The sequence below is a fragment of the Oryzias latipes genome, chromosome 12 (assembly GCF_002234675.1).
Source record: "Oryzias latipes chromosome 12, ASM223467v1".
Classification (NCBI taxonomy): domain Eukaryota; kingdom Metazoa; phylum Chordata; class Actinopteri; order Beloniformes; family Adrianichthyidae; genus Oryzias; species Oryzias latipes.
Window position 1 is genome coordinate 13743334 of NC_019870.2, and position 19119 is coordinate 13762452.

Sequence of the window (19119 nt, forward strand, 5' to 3'; positions counted from 1 at the left end):
CAAGAGGACGCATGGCCTGCGCTCCATCAGAATATTGGTGGGATTAGAGAGATTAATTTCAACGACTTGGCCAGAGGACAACCAGGGGAGCTCACTGTCACTCCTGCACGCACGGACCCCCAAACAGGGCAGCCAATCAGGCCTCCTGGAATGAAAACCACTGGAGGGTGGGCGGGTGGAGACAGACAGAGGGCTGCTCGCACTGTGGGGAAGTCAAAAACTGTCCTGAGCCCTGAAGAGGCAAGAGAAACTTCACATAAAAAGCAGATCTCTGAGAAAAGAGCTGCAGTCTGGACTGCTATGGAGGAGCAGGGAAATCGGGACATATTGGAATTTGACTGCAGCAAGTTTGATCCTGAAACCAAAACCAGAGACCCCACAGTCTCATATAACTCCAACGAGGAGGACTTTGTATTGCTAGAGCGAGATGAGACCTGGATGTCATCTGAGGCAGAGAACGATGTGGCTGCTAGCTACAGAAAAAGAGCAGCAGAGGAAAAAACTCCCAATCACAATGACGACCAGCTTCATCCGCCTTCCAGAGGGAGATCTGGTTCTTTCCGGGCGTGTAGAAGGAGTCCACCCCCTGTCTGTTTAAACCGGGAAAATGCTGAAGTGACAGGCAGCAGGTGCCAGCTAAAAGGAGTAAGTCATGCTGGAGCTGCTCACAGTGAGACAACTGGTCAAGGATCAGCAGAGAAGGAGCGAAATACTGCAACTCACATCCGACAGGAGCCTCTGGCAACGCAAGACAAATCCAAAAACCAGGGTAAGGAAGAGAACATGTCAGGGTTTGTTGCAGCACAAGAGTTGTGCCATCAAAACAAGTTTGCAGGAGCTGTTTCTAAGAGGGCTATGGCAGGAGTCGTAGGCAGCCATTTACAAAGTACCATGAGAGACAGCAGCTTTGACAAAGTCAGGAACTCTCACCCTCAAGAGACCCCTCCCTCTGCGGCTCCAGACAGACCCTCCATGACACTGGAACAACGCGATTCGACGCCCTGTCCTCCAAGAGCCTGTGACGCAGACAGACAGGTTGCCAACTTGGAAAAGGAGACAGGGCCTGTTTGCCACTCCGCCGTGGTCACACCTCCACCTTTAACTCATGTGCTTCCACAGAGAGACACAACATCCGGGTCTGACTTGGCCTCACGCAATTCCACAGAGTCCAAACAGACTGAAAAGAAAGTCAAAGGTCCTCCTCCTCCTGTCCCCAGAAAACCTAGAAATCCTTTCATAAAGGTCAAAACTGCACAGCTGATGACTGGTGACGTTCAGAGAAGAGGCAAAGACCACCTGCGCTCAGAAGAAAGGGTCAAGAGGAGACACACCTTTCATTTCAACAAAGACCTTCAGGTCAACCCTCCAGCTAATCAGGACATGTGTTTGTTGTGGGATGAAAGGGGCACATACACCTTACCCACTAACTTTCGCAGACTCTCAGCTGACTTTAGCCCATGGGAGCAGCTCTCGCTTGAATGCATGGATGAGCGGTATGGAGACATGATTGATTACGACTACTGTTTGCGAATTGCAAAAGTGCCTCAAGAGGAAGAAGCTCAAAACATGGACATGCTCCAGAGACGGATGTTCCTAGAGAGGCGATCAAGATTTAAATGTTCGACTCCCTCTGCTGGGAAAAAGAACACATATCCCTTTGCCTCCGTAGAGACTCTTCCCACACTTGAGGTGCCAAACCACACTGAACCTCAAAGCCAGAAATGTTCTCTGTCAGGAAAGGAGCTGCCACCAGCAACAGTGAGCGTCAGCAGCCGCAGTAACTCCTCCCTTGATTTGACAGATCACAGTGGGGATGTGGGCTCCTTCAAGCCTGTGGCAGAAATCGTAAAAGCGGCGAACCAAATTCAGAAACAGCAGGGCTTGGTCAGAGCTGACGGGCCGAAAGCTGAGGTTCGTCTGCCAGAGCAGGGCTCCAGTGTGAAGGTGTCTCAAATGAAGAATGCCTTCGATGTCCCCAAAAAAACCAAGGTGAGGCCAGCAGAAGTGCAAGCACCTCCAAAGAAAGGTAAGAATGCTGCTTAATCAGCAGAAACACAAAGCTCTAGTTTTTCTGAATGTATTGATTTGATTTTATGAAAAGTTTTTTATGACAAACTGCTGAGAGTTCAACACCTTTGTCTTGAGACCTATAAAATATTTTATCCCTTGGATTATTTTTTTGAAGAAAGAAAATGCAATTGAGAATTTTCAAAACATAATGTTGGGTTCTTGTCCAGCTCGAAAAGTTAATAAAAAAGAGTTTCTTCATCTATTATGTGGTTAGAGCTATCTTGACACAGAAAAAGTTACAAGTCATAAAACTTTGTTCTTAGCTGTAAGCTAGTGGTAGAGTGTAAATACTGATAGATGACAGGAAGGGAGGGCAGGGTTTCTCTGCACCAACAGTCCCACCCACAACTCAGAGGTGAATTTCCATAAAACTCCTGCCTCTCTGCAGAGACCATCTCCTTAAAAATGACACTGTATTTTTACATTTTGGCAAAAAACGGCATAATCATAATTAAACAACCACTAGGAATGCTTCTAGAGTACATTAAAAGATGATTGGATTTGTACGTTAAGCTGAAGGCTTGAAGGGAATTTATTTTATCTTAAGGACCAAGCCAAAATAAAATAAAAAAGTCAAACAACCACTTTGTGTTGCCATTGAGTCAACAATGGAGCCAGCAAAAGAACCAACAAAACATGGGTGCTTTGATAGAATTTATCCATGAAGCAAAATGAAAGAAAAAACGCTTCACAAGAACGGTGAAAAGAAAAGATGAACTAAATAATATGACAGGAGACCGAAAAAGGCCATGAACAAACCACAAGAAAAGCACAGTGCCAAAAACTTGCTGTAAAAATGAGAAACAAAACTAGATTTATTTACAAAATTAATTAATATTAAATAAATTGTAATAACAAGGTGAATGCAAAAGTAAACTAAAATTACACTACACACTACAAAATTATAGATTAGATGAATAAAATATGAAAAAAAAATTTTTTAAACCAGTTCAAAACTCAATAAGGAAAAGCCCTAATAATGTCTATGTTGTCATTTTGTTGTCTGGGCACATTTGTACGGTGGCCCTGAAGTACAAATCACATTTGAGTTGGTGAAACTGCAACAGAATGAACAACATCAAAAATAACAAAAGTCTTCCAGCAGGTCTTGGGGCATTCTTTCTTTAGAAGGGGTTGGGGAGTATTTGTGGGGGGCAGGACAGGATGGGACTGAGGGGGGAGGGGGCACACAGGAAATATTCATCAGAAGAAAAAAAATTCTTTTAAAAAAATAATGTAAAAAAGATTGCATTAAAAGCTCAAGGGACGCAAAAAAAAAAATTAAAATCCGATGTGTTCAAGTAATAAGATTTCTTGAAAAGGCTTTTCTGCGCATGTGCTGTCCCCGGTCATCCTCCCGAATTTAATAGCTGGATGTGAAGTGTTTTCAGTCTCTAGCAGGTGAGGAACAGATAGTAGATTTTGTGCTTTGGCATCCTGGAATATAGGTTTTAAAGCACGGGTTCCCCTCACATATTAGCAGTCGAGAGTGTGTCTGGGGGGCAGGCGCCTTTCCCTTTTTTTTCGGGGACACTAGCACCGTCCTGCAGGATAAGGGCGCGCCTAAGAGCCAGATTCATGTGTTGAGATTGATGACCCCCGTGCATCGGAAAATCTTGCATTAGGAGGTGAGCAAACCTGTTTTGAAAATGTTTAATATTTTGTTTTTTTGGGGGGGTGGATGGGGTATCTAGCATTGCAGCATCCTTGGCTTGTGAGCTTGCTTAATGGGTTTGAGAGCGGGAGTAGCCATTAAAAGGAAAAAAAAAAGCTTGGGTGGAAATATCTGCACTTGCGTCAGCTGGCAGCGGTCCACCGCAGCTAACGGCTAGCGGCGGGCTAACCCCACTAGCAGGTCGGATGCGAAACATGCCGGAGCGGCGGAGGATGCGGAGTCCGCCCCACCGACCCCTCATGCGGCTGATCTAAAGGGCTTGGGATGTTGGCTCGCATGCAAACCCGTACTTGTTGGATATTTGAAGTAAAATAGTGCTGATTCTTCTGTAACCCATGTGCGGGCTGTGTCCGCTGTTGCTTGCGGGACCAGCTCTGCCAGCTTCTGTTTTGCGGTTGATGATCAAATATCCTCCCAATTAATTCTCGTCTATAGTAAACGGATTGCCATCACCACCTATCGCAATGTTTGGTTCTACACACATATTATGTCATGACAGATAATACTTTCCCGAAAGTTCAAATGGTTTTTACATGAGGGGTGCTCCCACAAAACTACAAATCTCCACCCCCCATGTTTTTGAGTAGCTAGCGTTAGCTAGCTTAGCTAAGTTTTGGCAACTGAAATCGCCTTAACTTCACACCGCGAGGCCAATATAGCGGCAGCCGTTAAAGTAACTATATACTTCATCCACGTTTTTTTTTAATTATTATTTTAATTCATTTAATTAGTAAGCAGTCCCCCGTCCTAATGGCCGAGGGACGTTAGGCCAACATTAGGCTAGCAGCCATTCATTGTTTAACGCCAGTACAGCTCTCCGAGCTTCCATTGAATTAACTGTTGGCCTTTAATTAAAAAAAATATATATATATTTGAAGTTTGCATGATTTTATATTGTTGAAAAAGAAGCGTTTACTTCATTCTGTATAGATAATAACACAATTATAACATGCTTTAAATTTAATTTGGGGGGAAATGTGTCCTTTTAGAATTGTTAGCAGTCTCGAAGTATTTCTTCTTTTCTCCCTTATTTTTCCATATTTTTAGTCAAAGACTAATAAATCTAAATTATTCATTATAGTTTTATAAGAAGACAGTTTTATAAGAATTAATAGTTAAGAAGTGCTAAAGAAAACAACATGGGTACGGGTCACAAAAAGGGACAAAAGTCATGAAAAATTAAGATAACAAGCACAGTGGTGCAAAATTGAGATGAAATAAAATGAATATAGGCAGGTATTTAATATAGGTTATTTATTCCAACAAACTCCCCCATATTTGACACAAAACCCCTTTTCAAAGACACAGCTTTATCAATCTGAGCTCTTCTCTATTTCTTTTCAATCCTAAAGACATGTTTCATCTCTTGTAAGTGTTGGTATTTCATTGAGGTAGATCTAAAAAAAAATCTTAAATTTGATCCCTATGACGCTGTCTCTGCTATCTTATCCTCACAGTCCATGGCTAATGAAGAGAAGCAGGTGGCCTGCTGTGATCACAAACTTCCAAATGTCTGAGGAGAATTAAAAAATGCAGCAATGGGCGTTTTACCATGACATTTAACAATAAAATCGTCTACAATACTAAAATACGTCTTTTAAAATTTGACAGTAAAACACATTTAATTTCATGAAACAACAGGTGTTCCAAAAAGTGCCACAAGCACTAAATGTAGATGACGGTTGAGTTCCTTTCCTGAATCTTGCAGCGGTAACACCCCATCTGTGGTGTTTTCACAAGAACTGATGCAGCATCTTACAAATATAATGGCTGTGGTTTCAGTTCTGAGCGTTTTGATGCAGATTGTGACCCCGATCTGAAATGTGTTGTTCATAAACTTCAAGGTAGTATATAGTGTAAAGATACAACCTTCCAAAACAGGGGAACGACGTCTTAATCACCGTCTGAGATAGAATCCCTTTTTTTATTGCACATCTAAGAGTCTCTTGCTTCCTCAGCAGATATGATGCGACGAGTTGTAAGGCAGAGCAAGTTCCGTCACGTGTTTGGTCAGGCTGTGAGGAACGACCAGTGCTACGATGACATCCGTGTGTCCAGAGTAACCTGGGATAGCTCCTTCTGTGCCGTCAACCCCAAGTTTGTTGCCATAATCATTGAGGCGAGCGGCGGAGGAGCTTTCCTTGTCCTTCCTCTGCACAAGGTGAGGTGTTGTTATGCTCATTCATGCATTAAAAGTTAATGGTTGTTTGAGTGCAGTTTTGCACACAGCCGTCAGGAAATATTAAGCTTATACAGTAAAAGTTAAGCGAAAATAAAACGCAATTTCTTGTTTATTTATGTCACTCAGAATGATTTACGAAAAATAGTTGGTATAACCTGGCTTAGCAAATGTTTTCTAAAATATATTTGTGCTTTTAAATATTCATGTGGCTAAATTAGTTCTCTTTCTTACAAAAATAAAATGATTTGATTGTTCAGTTCTTTAACTTCTATTTTGTTAATATATTTAAAGACAGAAAGTCTTGCTTTTTGTTTTTGGCCAAAATTGACATAACTGTCAGATTACAAACAGAATATGGCCTGGACATAAGGACGGGACTCAAACAAGTTGGAGAGGCCTTAACATCAATGTTTACTAATTTAATTAAAGAGAATACCTCCTATAACCCTTGTGCTATCTTAGATGACCCCACCCTTACATTGGCGTGTTCTCCCTACCATGACAAAGGTGGATAAAGGTGGAAAGATTTCATGTAATCCATGGACACCAGTGAAGATCACAAATCATAGATGAAAAAAGGTTCAGCGCACTGTCTAGTGGGTCTAGATGACCCAACTCCCAATGGTAAAGTGCCTAGGATAGCACAAGGGTTACAAAATGTCTTCAGCTGAACAAAAATCTGCTGATGGTATAGGGAATGAAGATCACAAATCATAGATGAAAAAAGGTTCAGAGCACTGTCTAGTGGGTCTAGATCAGTGTTTTTCAACCTTTTCTGAGCCACAGCACACTTTAACCTTAAAAAAAATCCCGCGGCACACCAGCATCCAAAAATTAAAAAAAAAGGAGAAACTCAGTCTGTATTGATCTACAGCCCCTCCCTCCACAGTCTCACATGCATTTTTGAGATAATTGTTGCAGAAAAAGCTGGAAACTGCAGCTGTTTTTTTCTAAAAGATGCAATAAAAGTTAAGTTAGAAGATTTAAAAACAGTTTGAAGTGTGTTCGTTGGTTTCAAGACATTTAACAACAGATCTCCTTGTGCGCTGTCACTCTCACAACCCAATGCATCTTGGGAGATGTAGTAAATAAATCGGCAGGAGATCGCTTTTCGGAGCTTCATTGTTTTGTTCACTTGTTCCACGGTCTGATACCGGACTCTGTGGAAAGCTACACTGCTAAAGACGAGCTTTAGCTGGTATTTTTGTTAGAACTGAGCGACTTTACGAGCTAAATCGGGACAAGGAAGTGAAGACTTTAACCACTTCTGATTGGTCAGACTGATGACATGTGATTAAGCTCCCCAAAAATTATTGGTGGAGACAGTTAAAGCGACGGGACTTTTCCAAAATACAGCCGGAGCTGCAGCTGAATCGTGGTACAGTACTTTTTAACAAATGTCTTAAATAAAATAAAATAAACGCAAAGAAAAAGTATTTTATGATCTTTTATATTCCTAACTCCTCAGTGTTTTATCATGGCCTGTTTGAATGAACAGAGAGCTGAAATCCTGGAGATGGGAAATGTTGTTAAATCAGTTAATGAGGGCAATTTCCCACGGCACACTTGACCATCTCCCACGGCACACTAGTGTGCCGCGGCACACTGGTTGAAAAACACTGGTCTAGATGACCCAACTCCCAATGTTAAAATGCCTAGGATAGCACAAGGGTTAATGTTTGCGCTAGTTAAAAAAAAAAGAATATTTTGTAAACTCACTCCAGCCACTTCTAGGGGAAATCTCATCTGCATCAAGGTCTGATTTCCTGTGATCAGTAATGCAGCCATAATCCAAGCCCTGTCTTCCTTTTGGCTCACTTGTCAGGAGGGATGCAGCCAACTCCTTCTCTAAGCACAGAAACCCAGATGGACCGGGAGAGACGAGTGACAAACAGAAAAAAAATAATTACTCTGCAGCCTGGAGTGAAACTCTTTTACCTTGCCTCCTATTAAGCATCACTCTATAGTTGCATGTGTTTTATCTTTGCTCTGAAGTAAGTGCCAAATGAGTGATTAAAGAACATTAAACAGAACTGATTAAATCTCAGTATATCATTTAGATCAGTCTAAAAAAGAAAAGCAACTTTGACTAAAATCAATATTTTATTTAGCCCAGAACTGTTCTCTGACACTATTTATAATGAGCTAAATCTATCACATTTTTTCCAAATATTAGTTGTGTTTTTTTGCATTCTTGGCAAAACTCTGCAACTTCATTTTTTTAAATAAATAGACTCATGTGTTTCTAGCTAACAACCACTAGAAGGCACTGGAGGTATGTGGATCAGTATTTTCTACTGACAGCAATGCAAAAGAAGTAAAAGAAGAAGCATCAGTCTTGCACCCTGCTTTGTTCCAAAGCAACACAGATGACAAAGACCATTTTTTTTTATTTGAGAAGCAGCTTTGTAGTTAATCCAGCTTCATACTGAGTTTCTTCCACAAAGCTGCAGATTAATGCAGACAAGCACAACCTTCACAGCCACTTTCTGTCCAGGGAAAACACTGCATCCACTGCTATGTGGTAGAACTAGGCAAGGCAAGTTTATTTGTATAGCACAATTCGTACACAAAGTAATTCAAGGTGCTTCACAAAACAGAAAAGTGCATTAAAATCACAATACATCATAGAAATAATCAACATAAAATTTACTTTAAAAGAAAAGGAAGAAAAAAAAAAGACTTAAAAAGAAAGGAAGGAAAGAAAGGTGCAGATAGGACCTTTCAGTCATATACACGGCTAAACAGAAATGTTTTAAGTCTAGATTTGAACATGAACACAGAAGAGGCCTGTCTTACGCCTTCAGGGAGGCTGTTCCAGATTTTAGCTGCAGAATATTGAAACGCTGATTCCCCTTGTTTAGTTCTGACTCTGGGAATCAACAGGAGGCCTTTGGGAACAATACATAACATTTTTACTCCTAAAAACACACTACTTGGGCATTTTAACGAAAAATATATAAACATATTTAGCTAAATACTATATAAAATATGGTCATTCACGTTTAAATTTTAAGGGAATAGGACCAGTTACTCATGGTACTGACTAAAGTGCTTTCAGAATTTTCATTTTACTTTCTACAATGCAAACATTTATTTCCAGAAAAGCTTAAGAGAGGACAAAACCATTTTACCAACACAGAAAATAAAAGCAATTGTGTAATATATCTAGAGGCACAGAGATTGTGAATATGCATGGCATATTCCCAGATATAGAGCATGCATTGAATCAATGCAACAGATTGGATTTTGTTTCTGTGATATAGGGTTACCGTACGCATTTTTCCTGAGAATAATGTCGGTTAAAAAAAAAAGAAAAAAGAAAAACATTGATAATCCATTTTCAATTCCGCCCGATAGAAAAGGCATTTACTGTGTGTCAAGTTTCTCGGCGGAGAAACATGATAGTCTCACTGCAGTTCAAGGCTGACATCATCTCAGCCCACTGGGTCAATGGGTCACAGAGAAGCCGCTGTTATTTTGGGATTGTACGATTTGGGATGCAGATGTCTGTTCACAATGTTATAGTGCAATTTTTTTGATAGTTTTCTCATTGAACCGCCAAAACAAAAGCACAGCGAGATAAACCGTAGTGATGGCGGTCACAGGAAGAAGAGTTTTTACCGCATGTTGCCTTCTCTTGTCTCTTCGCAGACCGGCCGCATCGACAAAGCGTACCCGACAGTGTGCGGTCACACGGCACCCGTGCTGGACATCGACTGGTGTCCTCATAATGATCTAGTCATTGCTAGTGGCTCAGAGGACTGCACGGTCATGGTAAGGACACAATCAACCTGCACCAGATCCAGACAGCTTTAGGTTATTTTCATCAGAAGATGTTTTAATATCCTGTCTTTTTTTTTCCTATTTAATCCTTTAGTTTATCTGCCGATTCAGGAAAACACAGAAAGTTCCCACTGAATGGAGTTCAGGGACAGTTTAATTACATTTTCTTCGCAGCTTGTCAACATAAGTACTTATAAAAATGAACGGTGGACTTAGATTTGGATACCATGATCAAATAAAAAACTTTTAGTCCATGACATTGTTTTACACATCCATGTTGGCTAGTTCTGACAGCAATATCCTTAAAAATATTGAAATTTATTGCTTTTGTTTGAAAAGTGATGGACAATAAACTGCATTTATTTTACAAGTAGAAAGAATTGGACCTAATAGTGAGTAGTGAAATGAGCAGTTTTACTTGATGGTTTGGAAATTTTTTTTAAATACATATAAATATATATCTTTTTGTCTCACATTTTCACTCATCAAGTCATGGATTTTTTTTTCATTGTAGCCCACTTTTAACATGCCATACATTTCAAGGCACGTTTAAATCAATTGTGAATAGAAACTTAGCTTTGTTTGGATAGTTTAAATCCTCAAAAGTCCTAGAAAATGTTTCCGTTTGTCTTTTTTTTTCTTTTTAAGTGTCTTTATATAGTCAAATAGTTTGACAGATTTTCAGTGTGTTCATTTTTTCTGGACTTTCCCTCTTGGTCAGGTGTGGCAGGTACCGGAGAACGGATTGGAGAACCCCATTTCCGAGCCTGTGGTTGTGTTAGAAGGACACTCCAAAAGAGTCGGCATCGTGTCGTGGCATCCCACTGCTCGCAACGTTCTTCTCAGCGCAGGTACATGCGAGCTCCAGGGTCTGCTAGCGAGAGCTGTACACTGTTAACAGCTCACAATCACAAATGAGAAAAGAAAAACCTTCTAAAACATAATAAAGCTGTGAGGTTTTATAAAGCCTGTTTTTAGATCTTTTATTTTGTTGGTCCCTTGAGCATAAAGTGCTACCTTTTTACATCAACTATATAGAAGGACTTGTACAGGCTAGCCAGACAGAGAGACAGAGATGGGAAGGACGTGCAACAGATAAGGGTGATTAAGGGCAGAGATGGAAAGGTGCTAACAACCCAGGAGAGTGTACAGAAAAGATGGAAGGAGTATTTTGAGGAGCTGATGAACGAGGAAAATGACAGGGAAAGAAGGGAGGAAGATGGGGTTGTTGTGGAGCAGGAAGTAGCAGAGATTGGAAAGGATGAGGTTAGGAAGGCTCTGAAAAGGATGAAGAGCGGAAAGGCCGTTGGTCCTGATGACCTACCTGTGGAGGTATGGAAGTGCCTAGGAGAGACAGCAGTGGAATTTCTAACAAGGTTGTTCAATAGGATTCTAGAGAGTGAGAAGATGCCTGAGGAATGGAGGAGAAGCGCTCTGGTCTCCATCTTTAAGAACAAGGGTGACACGCAGAACTGCAGCAACTATAGAGGAATAAAGTTGATGAGCCACACAATGAAGCTGTGGGAAAGAGTAGTGGAAGCCAGGCTTAGGAAGAAGGTGGAGATTTGTGAGCAGCAGTATGGTTTCATGCCCCGTAAGAGCACCACTGATGCCATTTTTGCTTTGAGAATGTTGATGGAAAAGTACAGAGAAGGTCAGAAGGAGCTGCATTGTGTGTTCGTAGATTTAGAGAAGGCGTATGACAGGGTGCCGAGGGAGGAGCTGTGGTACTGTATGAGGTCGTCTGGAGTGGCAGAGAAGTATGTCAGAGTAGTTCAGGACATGTATGAGAGAAGTATGACGGTGGTGAGATGTGCTGTAGGTCAGACAGAGGAGTTCAAGGTGGAGGTGGGACTACACCAAGGATCAGCTTTGAGTCCCTTCTTGTTTGCTATGCTGATGGACAGGCTGACAGACGAGGTAAGACAGGAATCTCCCTGGACAATGATGTTTGCGGATGACATTGTAATTTGCAGTGAGAGTAGAGAGCAGGTGGAGGAACAGCTAGAGAGGTGGAGGTTTGCCCTGGAAAGAAGAGGCATGAAGGTCAGTCGTAGTAAGACAGAATACATGTGTCTGAATGAGAGGGATCAAGGTAGAAGCGTTAGGTTACAGGGGACTGAGGTGAAGAAGGTGCAGGAGTTTAAGTACTTGGGGTCAACAGTTCAGTGTGATGGGGAGAGTGGAAAAGAGGTGAAGAGGCGAGTGCAGGCAGGTTGGAGCGGGTGGAGGAAAGTGTCAGGAGTGTTGTGTGACAGAAGAGTGCCAGCAAGACTCAAAGGAAAGGTGTACAAGACAGTGGTGAGACCAGCTCTGCTCTATGGGTTAGAGACGGTAGCAGTGAGACAGAGACAAGAGGCTGAGATGGAGGTAGCGGAGATGAAGATGTTGAGGTTCTCCTTAGGAGTGACCAGGTTAGACAGGATAAGGAACGAGTACATCAGAGGGACGGCTCATGTTGCCTGTGTTAGCGACAAAGTCAGAGAAGCCAGACTGAGATGGTTTGGACATGTTCAGAGGAGGGATAGTGGATATATTGGTAGAAGGATGTTGGAGATGAAGCTGCCTGGCAGGAGGGCAAGAGGACGGCCAAAGAGGAAATATATGGATGTCTAAACAGAGGACATGAAGTTTGCTAATGTTAAGGTAGAAGATGTCCATGATAGAGTGAGGTGGAAAAGGATGATTCGCTGTGGCGACCCCTGATGGGAAAAGCCGAGAGAGAAGGAAGATTTTTAAAGTGATACCTGTGATATTATACCTAAAACTTAATTTATTAAAAATTACAACTATTTTCATCAAATGTACTTGTAATTGTTTCTCTGACACAGATGAATATTTATTTAACTCATATATTTCATAATCAACTTTTTGGTGTCTATGACAAAGGAAGGTATCAGGTGTGGCAAAATGAATGTCCAACTGAAAATCAGATTCCTTACAAAAAAATAAAAATAAAACAAATGGGCTTTGATGTCATATTTTTAGGTCATATTTTCTCCTCCTGTTACTAATTTATGACCTTAAAAGTAGAGCACTGCTCACAGCTGAGCTCCAGATTGGACCAAATGCCTTCTGTTGCTTTTTTCTGATGCGAAGCGCTTGGAATAACTGGACACAAAGCAATATCATGTGTCTGTTGTAGGCTGTGACAACCAGATCCTCATCTGGAATGTGGGCTCGGGCCAGGCCATGATCAGCTTGGAGGACATGCACCCTGATGTCATCTTTAGTGTCAGCTGGAGCCGCAATGGCAGCCTGTTGTGTACCGCCTGCAAGGACAAGAAGGTCCGCGTCATCGACCCCCGTAAAAGGAAGATCGTGGCCGTGAGTGACAGCTGTTTTGGATTCGGGGCTGGAGACTCTCTTCACACTCAGGAAGATGCTGCTGATGCCTCACGACAGAGCGGCTCAACCTGACCCGAGTGTTTCTGTTTTTAGGAGAAGGACAAAGCCCACGAGGGAGCTCGGCCAATGAGAGCAATCTTTTTAGCCGACGGAAACATTTTCACCACCGGATTCAGTCGCATGAGCGAGCGCCAGCTTGCCCTGTGGAAATCTGTACGTCACTCTTGTCCCCTTCATGTAGTCTGTAGCACACAGGAACATCTCCTAAATCCAAGCCTCCACCTCAACACCTTCATAATCTCACCTGGTCTGTGACCAAAAAGGCTTCAGACTGTAAAATTAGAAAACAAAGAACTGCCGCCTTATTCATGTAGATGCGACTCAAAGGATATTAGAAAACTTTAAAGCTCCTTTTGTTAAAACAAAATATATTTAATATTCTGGTCAGTTTTCTTCCACTTTTTTGCTTTTTGCTCCTTTTTTCCACTCATGAAATGTGGGATTTCCTCTCTGTTGGGCCAGACTAAGGATGATGAATCACCCAAATTGTTGTTTTTGGTCAAATATGTAGAAATGTAGACAAACTGATGTAACAGGAAGCTAAAAGAAGCCTCAAGAAATGTATGCAAATATGCTGGAAATTATAAAATCCTCGTGTATTGAAATTTGTGAAATCACCTCAAGTGGTTTTATTTTAATGTGTGATCAGGATCTATTTTTTGGTTGAGGTTATGACTCCTTGTCTCCACTCGGGGGCGCTAAACTCAAAATGTCACACTTACTATTGAAGTGCCCTGCTTCCACTGCTTCTCTCATTTGTGTTCGTTGTGAGTCAAAATTGTGCAGCAAGATCCCATCGAATGTGTCCTTTTTGTGTTTGTAGGGCAATATGGATGAGCCCATCTGTGTTCAAGAGATGGACAGCAGTAATGGAGTTCTGCTGCCCTTCTATGACCCTGACACCAACATAGTGTACCTGTGCGGAAAGGTGATCTGACGTTCTATTTATAACATCCTTGTCTTTTTTTTTAATTATTTTTTTCAATGTTTCGTTTCTGGATGTGCCTTCAGGGGGACAGCAGCATTCGGTACTTTGAGATCACCGACGAGGCGCCGTTTGTTCACTACCTCAATACCTTTTCCACAAAGGAGCCCCAGAGAGGCATGGGGTACATGCCCAAGAGAGGTCTGGATGTCAACAAATGTGAAATTGCAAGGTATGAAAGGATGCTTGTTTTTTAGAAAGTTTACAGCACAAACAATCAGAAAACCCTTAAATGTAATTTGTTCCTTGTTTTTAAGTTAATTTTGAAAACTCACTTTATATTACGGATGCTAACTTGTTTGGGTTTAAATGACTGTGGATGAAACAAAACTCAAAATAATAGCCAAAAGCTAAAAGTTACATTTGTTAAACAAAAACTGAAGGTGAAAGAAATATTAGCCGTTATTTAATTGAAAACAAGAGAGAATTACAATCAGTATAAGCAAAACAAACTGACCCTTAAAAAAAAGGTATTACCGTACTTTCCGGGCTATAGAGCACATCTGATTACAAGCCGCACCCATTACATTTTTAAAGGATAAACCATTTAGTACATACATAAGCCGCACCTGTCTATACGCCGCATGTGCCCACATTGAAACATGTGCTGTAGAATGAGGATGTACTGTATATGTGCTGACACCGAGTGGGTGTGTAAGAAGGAGGAGGCGAGAGCGCACCTGCAGCGCAAGAGGGAGTGAGAGCAAGAGAGAATGATTCTTTATTAACCCACTCAGGAGGCTCTGAGGGTCCAAACGGGGGAAGTGAACAACCGAAGGAAGATCTGCCTTCAGTGGAGAGGAAAGAAAGACAAAAGTAATCGCAGGAAAGGTTGAACACGTGATATATTTACACAGAAAGAGTTTTCAAAGTTTTAATGATATACCTGAGCTTTTCTATTCAAACAGTGCCTAGATCATAGTATACAGTGGTGTCCAGCAGTAAGTTAGAACCGAGCGCCTCTGCGCAGCGCGTGCGCCGGGAGTTTTCTTCCACAACAGTGACACACCGTAACATAGCGCTAACAGGGCTGGATTAAAAAAACATGAAAGTAAAAGTCACTGAGAGCTTTCTTCATCTTCCTCCTGTGCACTGAAACCATGGAAGTCTTCCTCCTCAGTGTCGGGTTGGAATAACGTCAGACATTCTTCGCCACACTCACTCAGTTTCTCCTTCGTTGTGGCTGTCAGTGTCACTCTGAGGCAAATTCCCTCCTGAGCTTGCGCTGTCCTCTCCGTCACGCAGCAGACCAGTTTTTCAAAACCCGTTGGTGATGGTGGATTTTTTCACACTGCTTTTAACGAATGGCTTTTAACTTGAAAGCTGCGTCATATTGTAATGGCGGTCACGTGCACGTTGAGTCTAAAGGCAGCAAGGGATTGTGGGATGCGGCCAAAATAGGGCTGAGCATGGGTGTTTCTTTTTGTTGCACCATTAGTGATGGGCCAAAGAGCAGAAGTGACTTCCATGCTGCTTGGCTGCTTGTGGATGTGTCAAAATAAATAGGCTTGATGCTGAAAGTGTGTTTACATTAGCCCAACTGTTCGAACACAAGTGACATCTGAACTGTGGTTGGACCAAACAAAGCATTTGGCGCTTCATACGTCATAAACTACGTGATCTGCGCTAGTCGACACACGCCCCGAAACATGGTGCCGAACCTATCTGTTTCATGAAGGTAAAACGCGCGCCGAAGCGTCCGTGTCAAACGGGCCATCCCTACATGCTGGTATTTGTGTTGATGTTTGGTTGGAAAGCAATAATAATTTTCACATCCTATTTAAAATTAACTTCTTAAAGTCAGCTGAAGGGAAGCTTTCAAGATCTTTTTAACTCATCTCCAACCAGAGCACCTGATTTTGAAGAGAACTTGTGTTGCCTTCTCTTCTAAATGACCACCTAAGAGGTGGAGGCTGCCCTGAGACTGGGAGGCTGTTGGTTCAAATCCAAAGTCAAATCATCCTAAAGACTCTAAAATGGGAGCCGATGCCTCCCTACCTGACATTCAGCAATAAGGACTAGGATTCTGTAGCATAGCAGTGTCTGCATCTCACCACTCCTTCAGGGAAAGTTCACATGTTTGATAACTGATGGATCTTTAACTTTCTTTGATAGTTTGTTAGAAAATATATAGAACTTCGCTTCTGCCCAATCATCTGCCTCTTGGCCTCTCTAGATATTCTGGGTAGTGTAGTCAGAGTACAGACCTGAAGTATTGCCTGGTATTTCAGAGAGCAACAGTCAAACTGTTAAAGCAGAACGAACAAAAGCTGAGTTTTTGTTTAAAATATTTGTCTTATAATCAAAAAGTTAATATTTTGATCTTTAATTTCAATTTAGTTGAACATTTTCATCATGTATTTAAAGAATTGTCATATTTTGAAGCATTGTTGTAGCAATGTCTCAGCACTGATCTGATAATTCTCTCATTATGTTGCTGGTCTGTAGGTTTTACAAATTGCATGAGAGAAAATGTGAACCCATCATCATGACGGTTCCACGGAAGGTAAGAGTGGCCATCCAACGCCATCAAGGCTCTTGCGTTTTCTCCTCCGTTTCTTCCTGTGTTCACGGCGTCTCTGTGTCCCCCTGCACGCACACAGTCGGATCTGTTCCAGGACGACCTGTATCCGGACACCGCCAGCCCCGATCCCGCGCTGGAGGCGGAGGAGTGGTTCGCCGGTAAGAACGGAGGCCCCATCCTGATCTCACTCAGAGATGGCTACGTGTCCACGAAGAGCCGGGACCTCAAAGTGGTCAAGACCAATGTGCTGGAGAGCAAGCCGGCCACCAAAGCAGAGAGCATCCCGACTGTACAGAAGCACGCTCCTCCACAGTCCTCAGTGGTGAGCGGCTCTTGTGTCTTTTTGGTCACTATTGCTGTTGAAAAGGGACTTCTCCCTGTTTCCCTTTGTCAAAATGGTACAGCAGTGGTGAAAGTTCTCCTCAATATAACTTCCAGGTCATTTTTGTTTTTGATTGAAACAATTAAGGAAAGTGACGGATCAGCACATACCATTTGAATCAAGCAATGGAAGAGAAAATCCCACAGGACTGGAAGAGTTTTCTTTCTTTTTTTCTTTTTCCATTATCCCAAATTTATATATTTAGCTATTGAAAGAAGACTAGGCCAGACGTCAAAATGAGGCTGAAACTTGTGTTTTATTGTTGATTATCCTGTTGTGTTTTGTCTTTTGTCTCAATGGTTTTAGCATCTATCTTGTCTTTGTTTTATTTTTTTAGTTTGAAACAAGAACAAAGTTTTCTGCATCAGGAAGATTTAAAAAAAAAAAAAAGCTTTCCTATTTATCTTTAACCAACACTTTTCCTGTTTTGTCTTCGGCTTGGAAAACAGGGGGTTCTGTGTGGGAAAAGTTTCTCTTCATGTCAAAAGTACATATTTTAAAATTATTCAGTATATAATTATTATTAATCAGTCAAGTTATAATGACTGGGCTGTTCTGATTAATGGATTTAAAACTATATATTTATAAATATAAGCAAGGCCCCAAAGTATTTATTAATTGTATTTAGAGTTTTTTTCCCTTCTCTTTTTTCATAAAAGTACTTAGTCTCTTTTATGTTTTTTTTACTGTTATTGTTTCTCTTCCTTTATGTTGCCATAATTTGATTGCACCTCCTGTTACCCCAACCAAAAGACAGAACTACTTTTAAAAAAAATTGGAAAATCATTCATTTAGCACATGCATATAGATTTTTTTAATTAAAAATGCTAGTGCTAAATTTCTGGTCAAATGCATCATATTTCCTGTTTAATCATAATGAGTCCTTTTCCTTGCTAGAAAATGGAAGATAAGCTGGAAGAGGTGCTGAGAGAGTTCAAGTCACTCAGAGACCGTGTCATCCTTCAAGACCGCCGCATCGCCAGACTGGAGGAGCAGGTAGCCAAGGTGGCGCTGTGAGGCGACGGTCCTGAGCGGACGGTGTCAGAGACGGCCAAATCCTCAATATTCCACGTAACTGAGCTTGGTGTTTGTCCCAGTAATGAGGCCAAGCCCACATTCCAAGATGAACGCTCTATTTGCTCATTTTTCTCGCACACACAGAGAAAAGGAACAATTCCTGCAGCTCATCAGAAGAGATTTTTGTTGAAGTCTTAACTGTTTTTTTTTGGAAATTGTTGTAAAGCATTCTTGTGTGAAGTTTGTACTTACTGCTCAAAGATCTGCCTGTAGCATCAGTATTTCCATTGTTCTTTTGTGTTGCCAAATATGGATTGTGTGCTTTCATGCACAACTTGACATTGTTTTTTTTTTTTTTTTGCTCCTGTTGTACATTCCAGTCACAGCCTGGTAGAACAACGTAGTAAAAAGCTGGATTGTTTTGTTTTATTTCTATTTTTTATGATAGCAGTTGAAGTGTTTTCCTCCCAACGTTGTGCTCATTGACATCCAACGGTTCTCTGAATGTGGAAGAAATCCTGTTCAGCTGGGCTTCTAATCCGACATGGGGGTTTTAACGAGCGGGAAAGAGGTCACTGCGATGGGGTCAAACCGAAGTTGCCCTCTCTGGTGTCTGTTGGTGTTGGGAAGGGTTAACTCGTGCAGCTGGTGTTTCACTGAAGCCCCCCCCGACAACAGTTCTGTGCACACAATAAAGGTTTTACACATGAGAGCAGTTTAGTTTTCATTTCTGCATTTCTTGTTTCTGTGTTGACGACAGATTTCTCTGATTTTGTTTGCTGTCAGAAAAGGATTGGAGGCTATGCGGGCTGCATGGCGGTGAGGACCCCAGCCTCAAAGTGAGAAGGTCACAGTTTGAATCCCGTCTGTCCTTTCTGTGTGGAGCTTGCATGTTCTCTCTGTGGATGTGTGGGTTTTCTCCAGGCACTCCGGCTTCCTCCCACAGTCCAAAAACATGCTTTGTAGGTAATTGATGATTCTGCAACAGACTGGCAACCTTCACCCAACAGTTTTAGGATAGGCTCCAGCAGCCCTATGACTGCAAAAGGGATTCAGCATGTTTGGAAATGGATTGATGGATCTCCATTGT

General features: G+C 41.7%; 1 protein-coding gene across 5 annotated transcripts; it reads left to right on the plus strand.

Moving 5' to 3' along the window:
* On the plus strand, nucleotides 1-18741 carry LOC101166646 (coronin-1C). Of its 5 annotated transcripts, none has more exons than XM_011481818.3 (11): nucleotides 1-2026; nucleotides 5704-5906; nucleotides 9582-9704; nucleotides 10435-10564; nucleotides 12859-13040; nucleotides 13155-13274; nucleotides 13945-14049; nucleotides 14133-14278; nucleotides 16555-16612; nucleotides 16710-16952; nucleotides 17910-18741. In XM_011481818.3, exons 1-11 carry the CDS (start codon nucleotides 151-153, stop codon nucleotides 18027-18029), a joined length of 3306 nt encoding a protein of 1101 aa, XP_011480120.2. In that variant the 5' UTR covers nucleotides 1-150; the 3' UTR covers nucleotides 18030-18741. The 5 variants fall into 5 exon arrangements, with proteins under 5 accessions (XP_011480120.2, XP_011480121.2, XP_011480122.1 ...); XM_011481819.3 differs by having other exon boundaries at nucleotides 5707-5906; XM_011481820.3 differs by lacking the exon at nucleotides 1-2026 and adding an exon at nucleotides 3394-3698.
* Nucleotides 18742-19119: the final 378 nt, after the last annotated feature.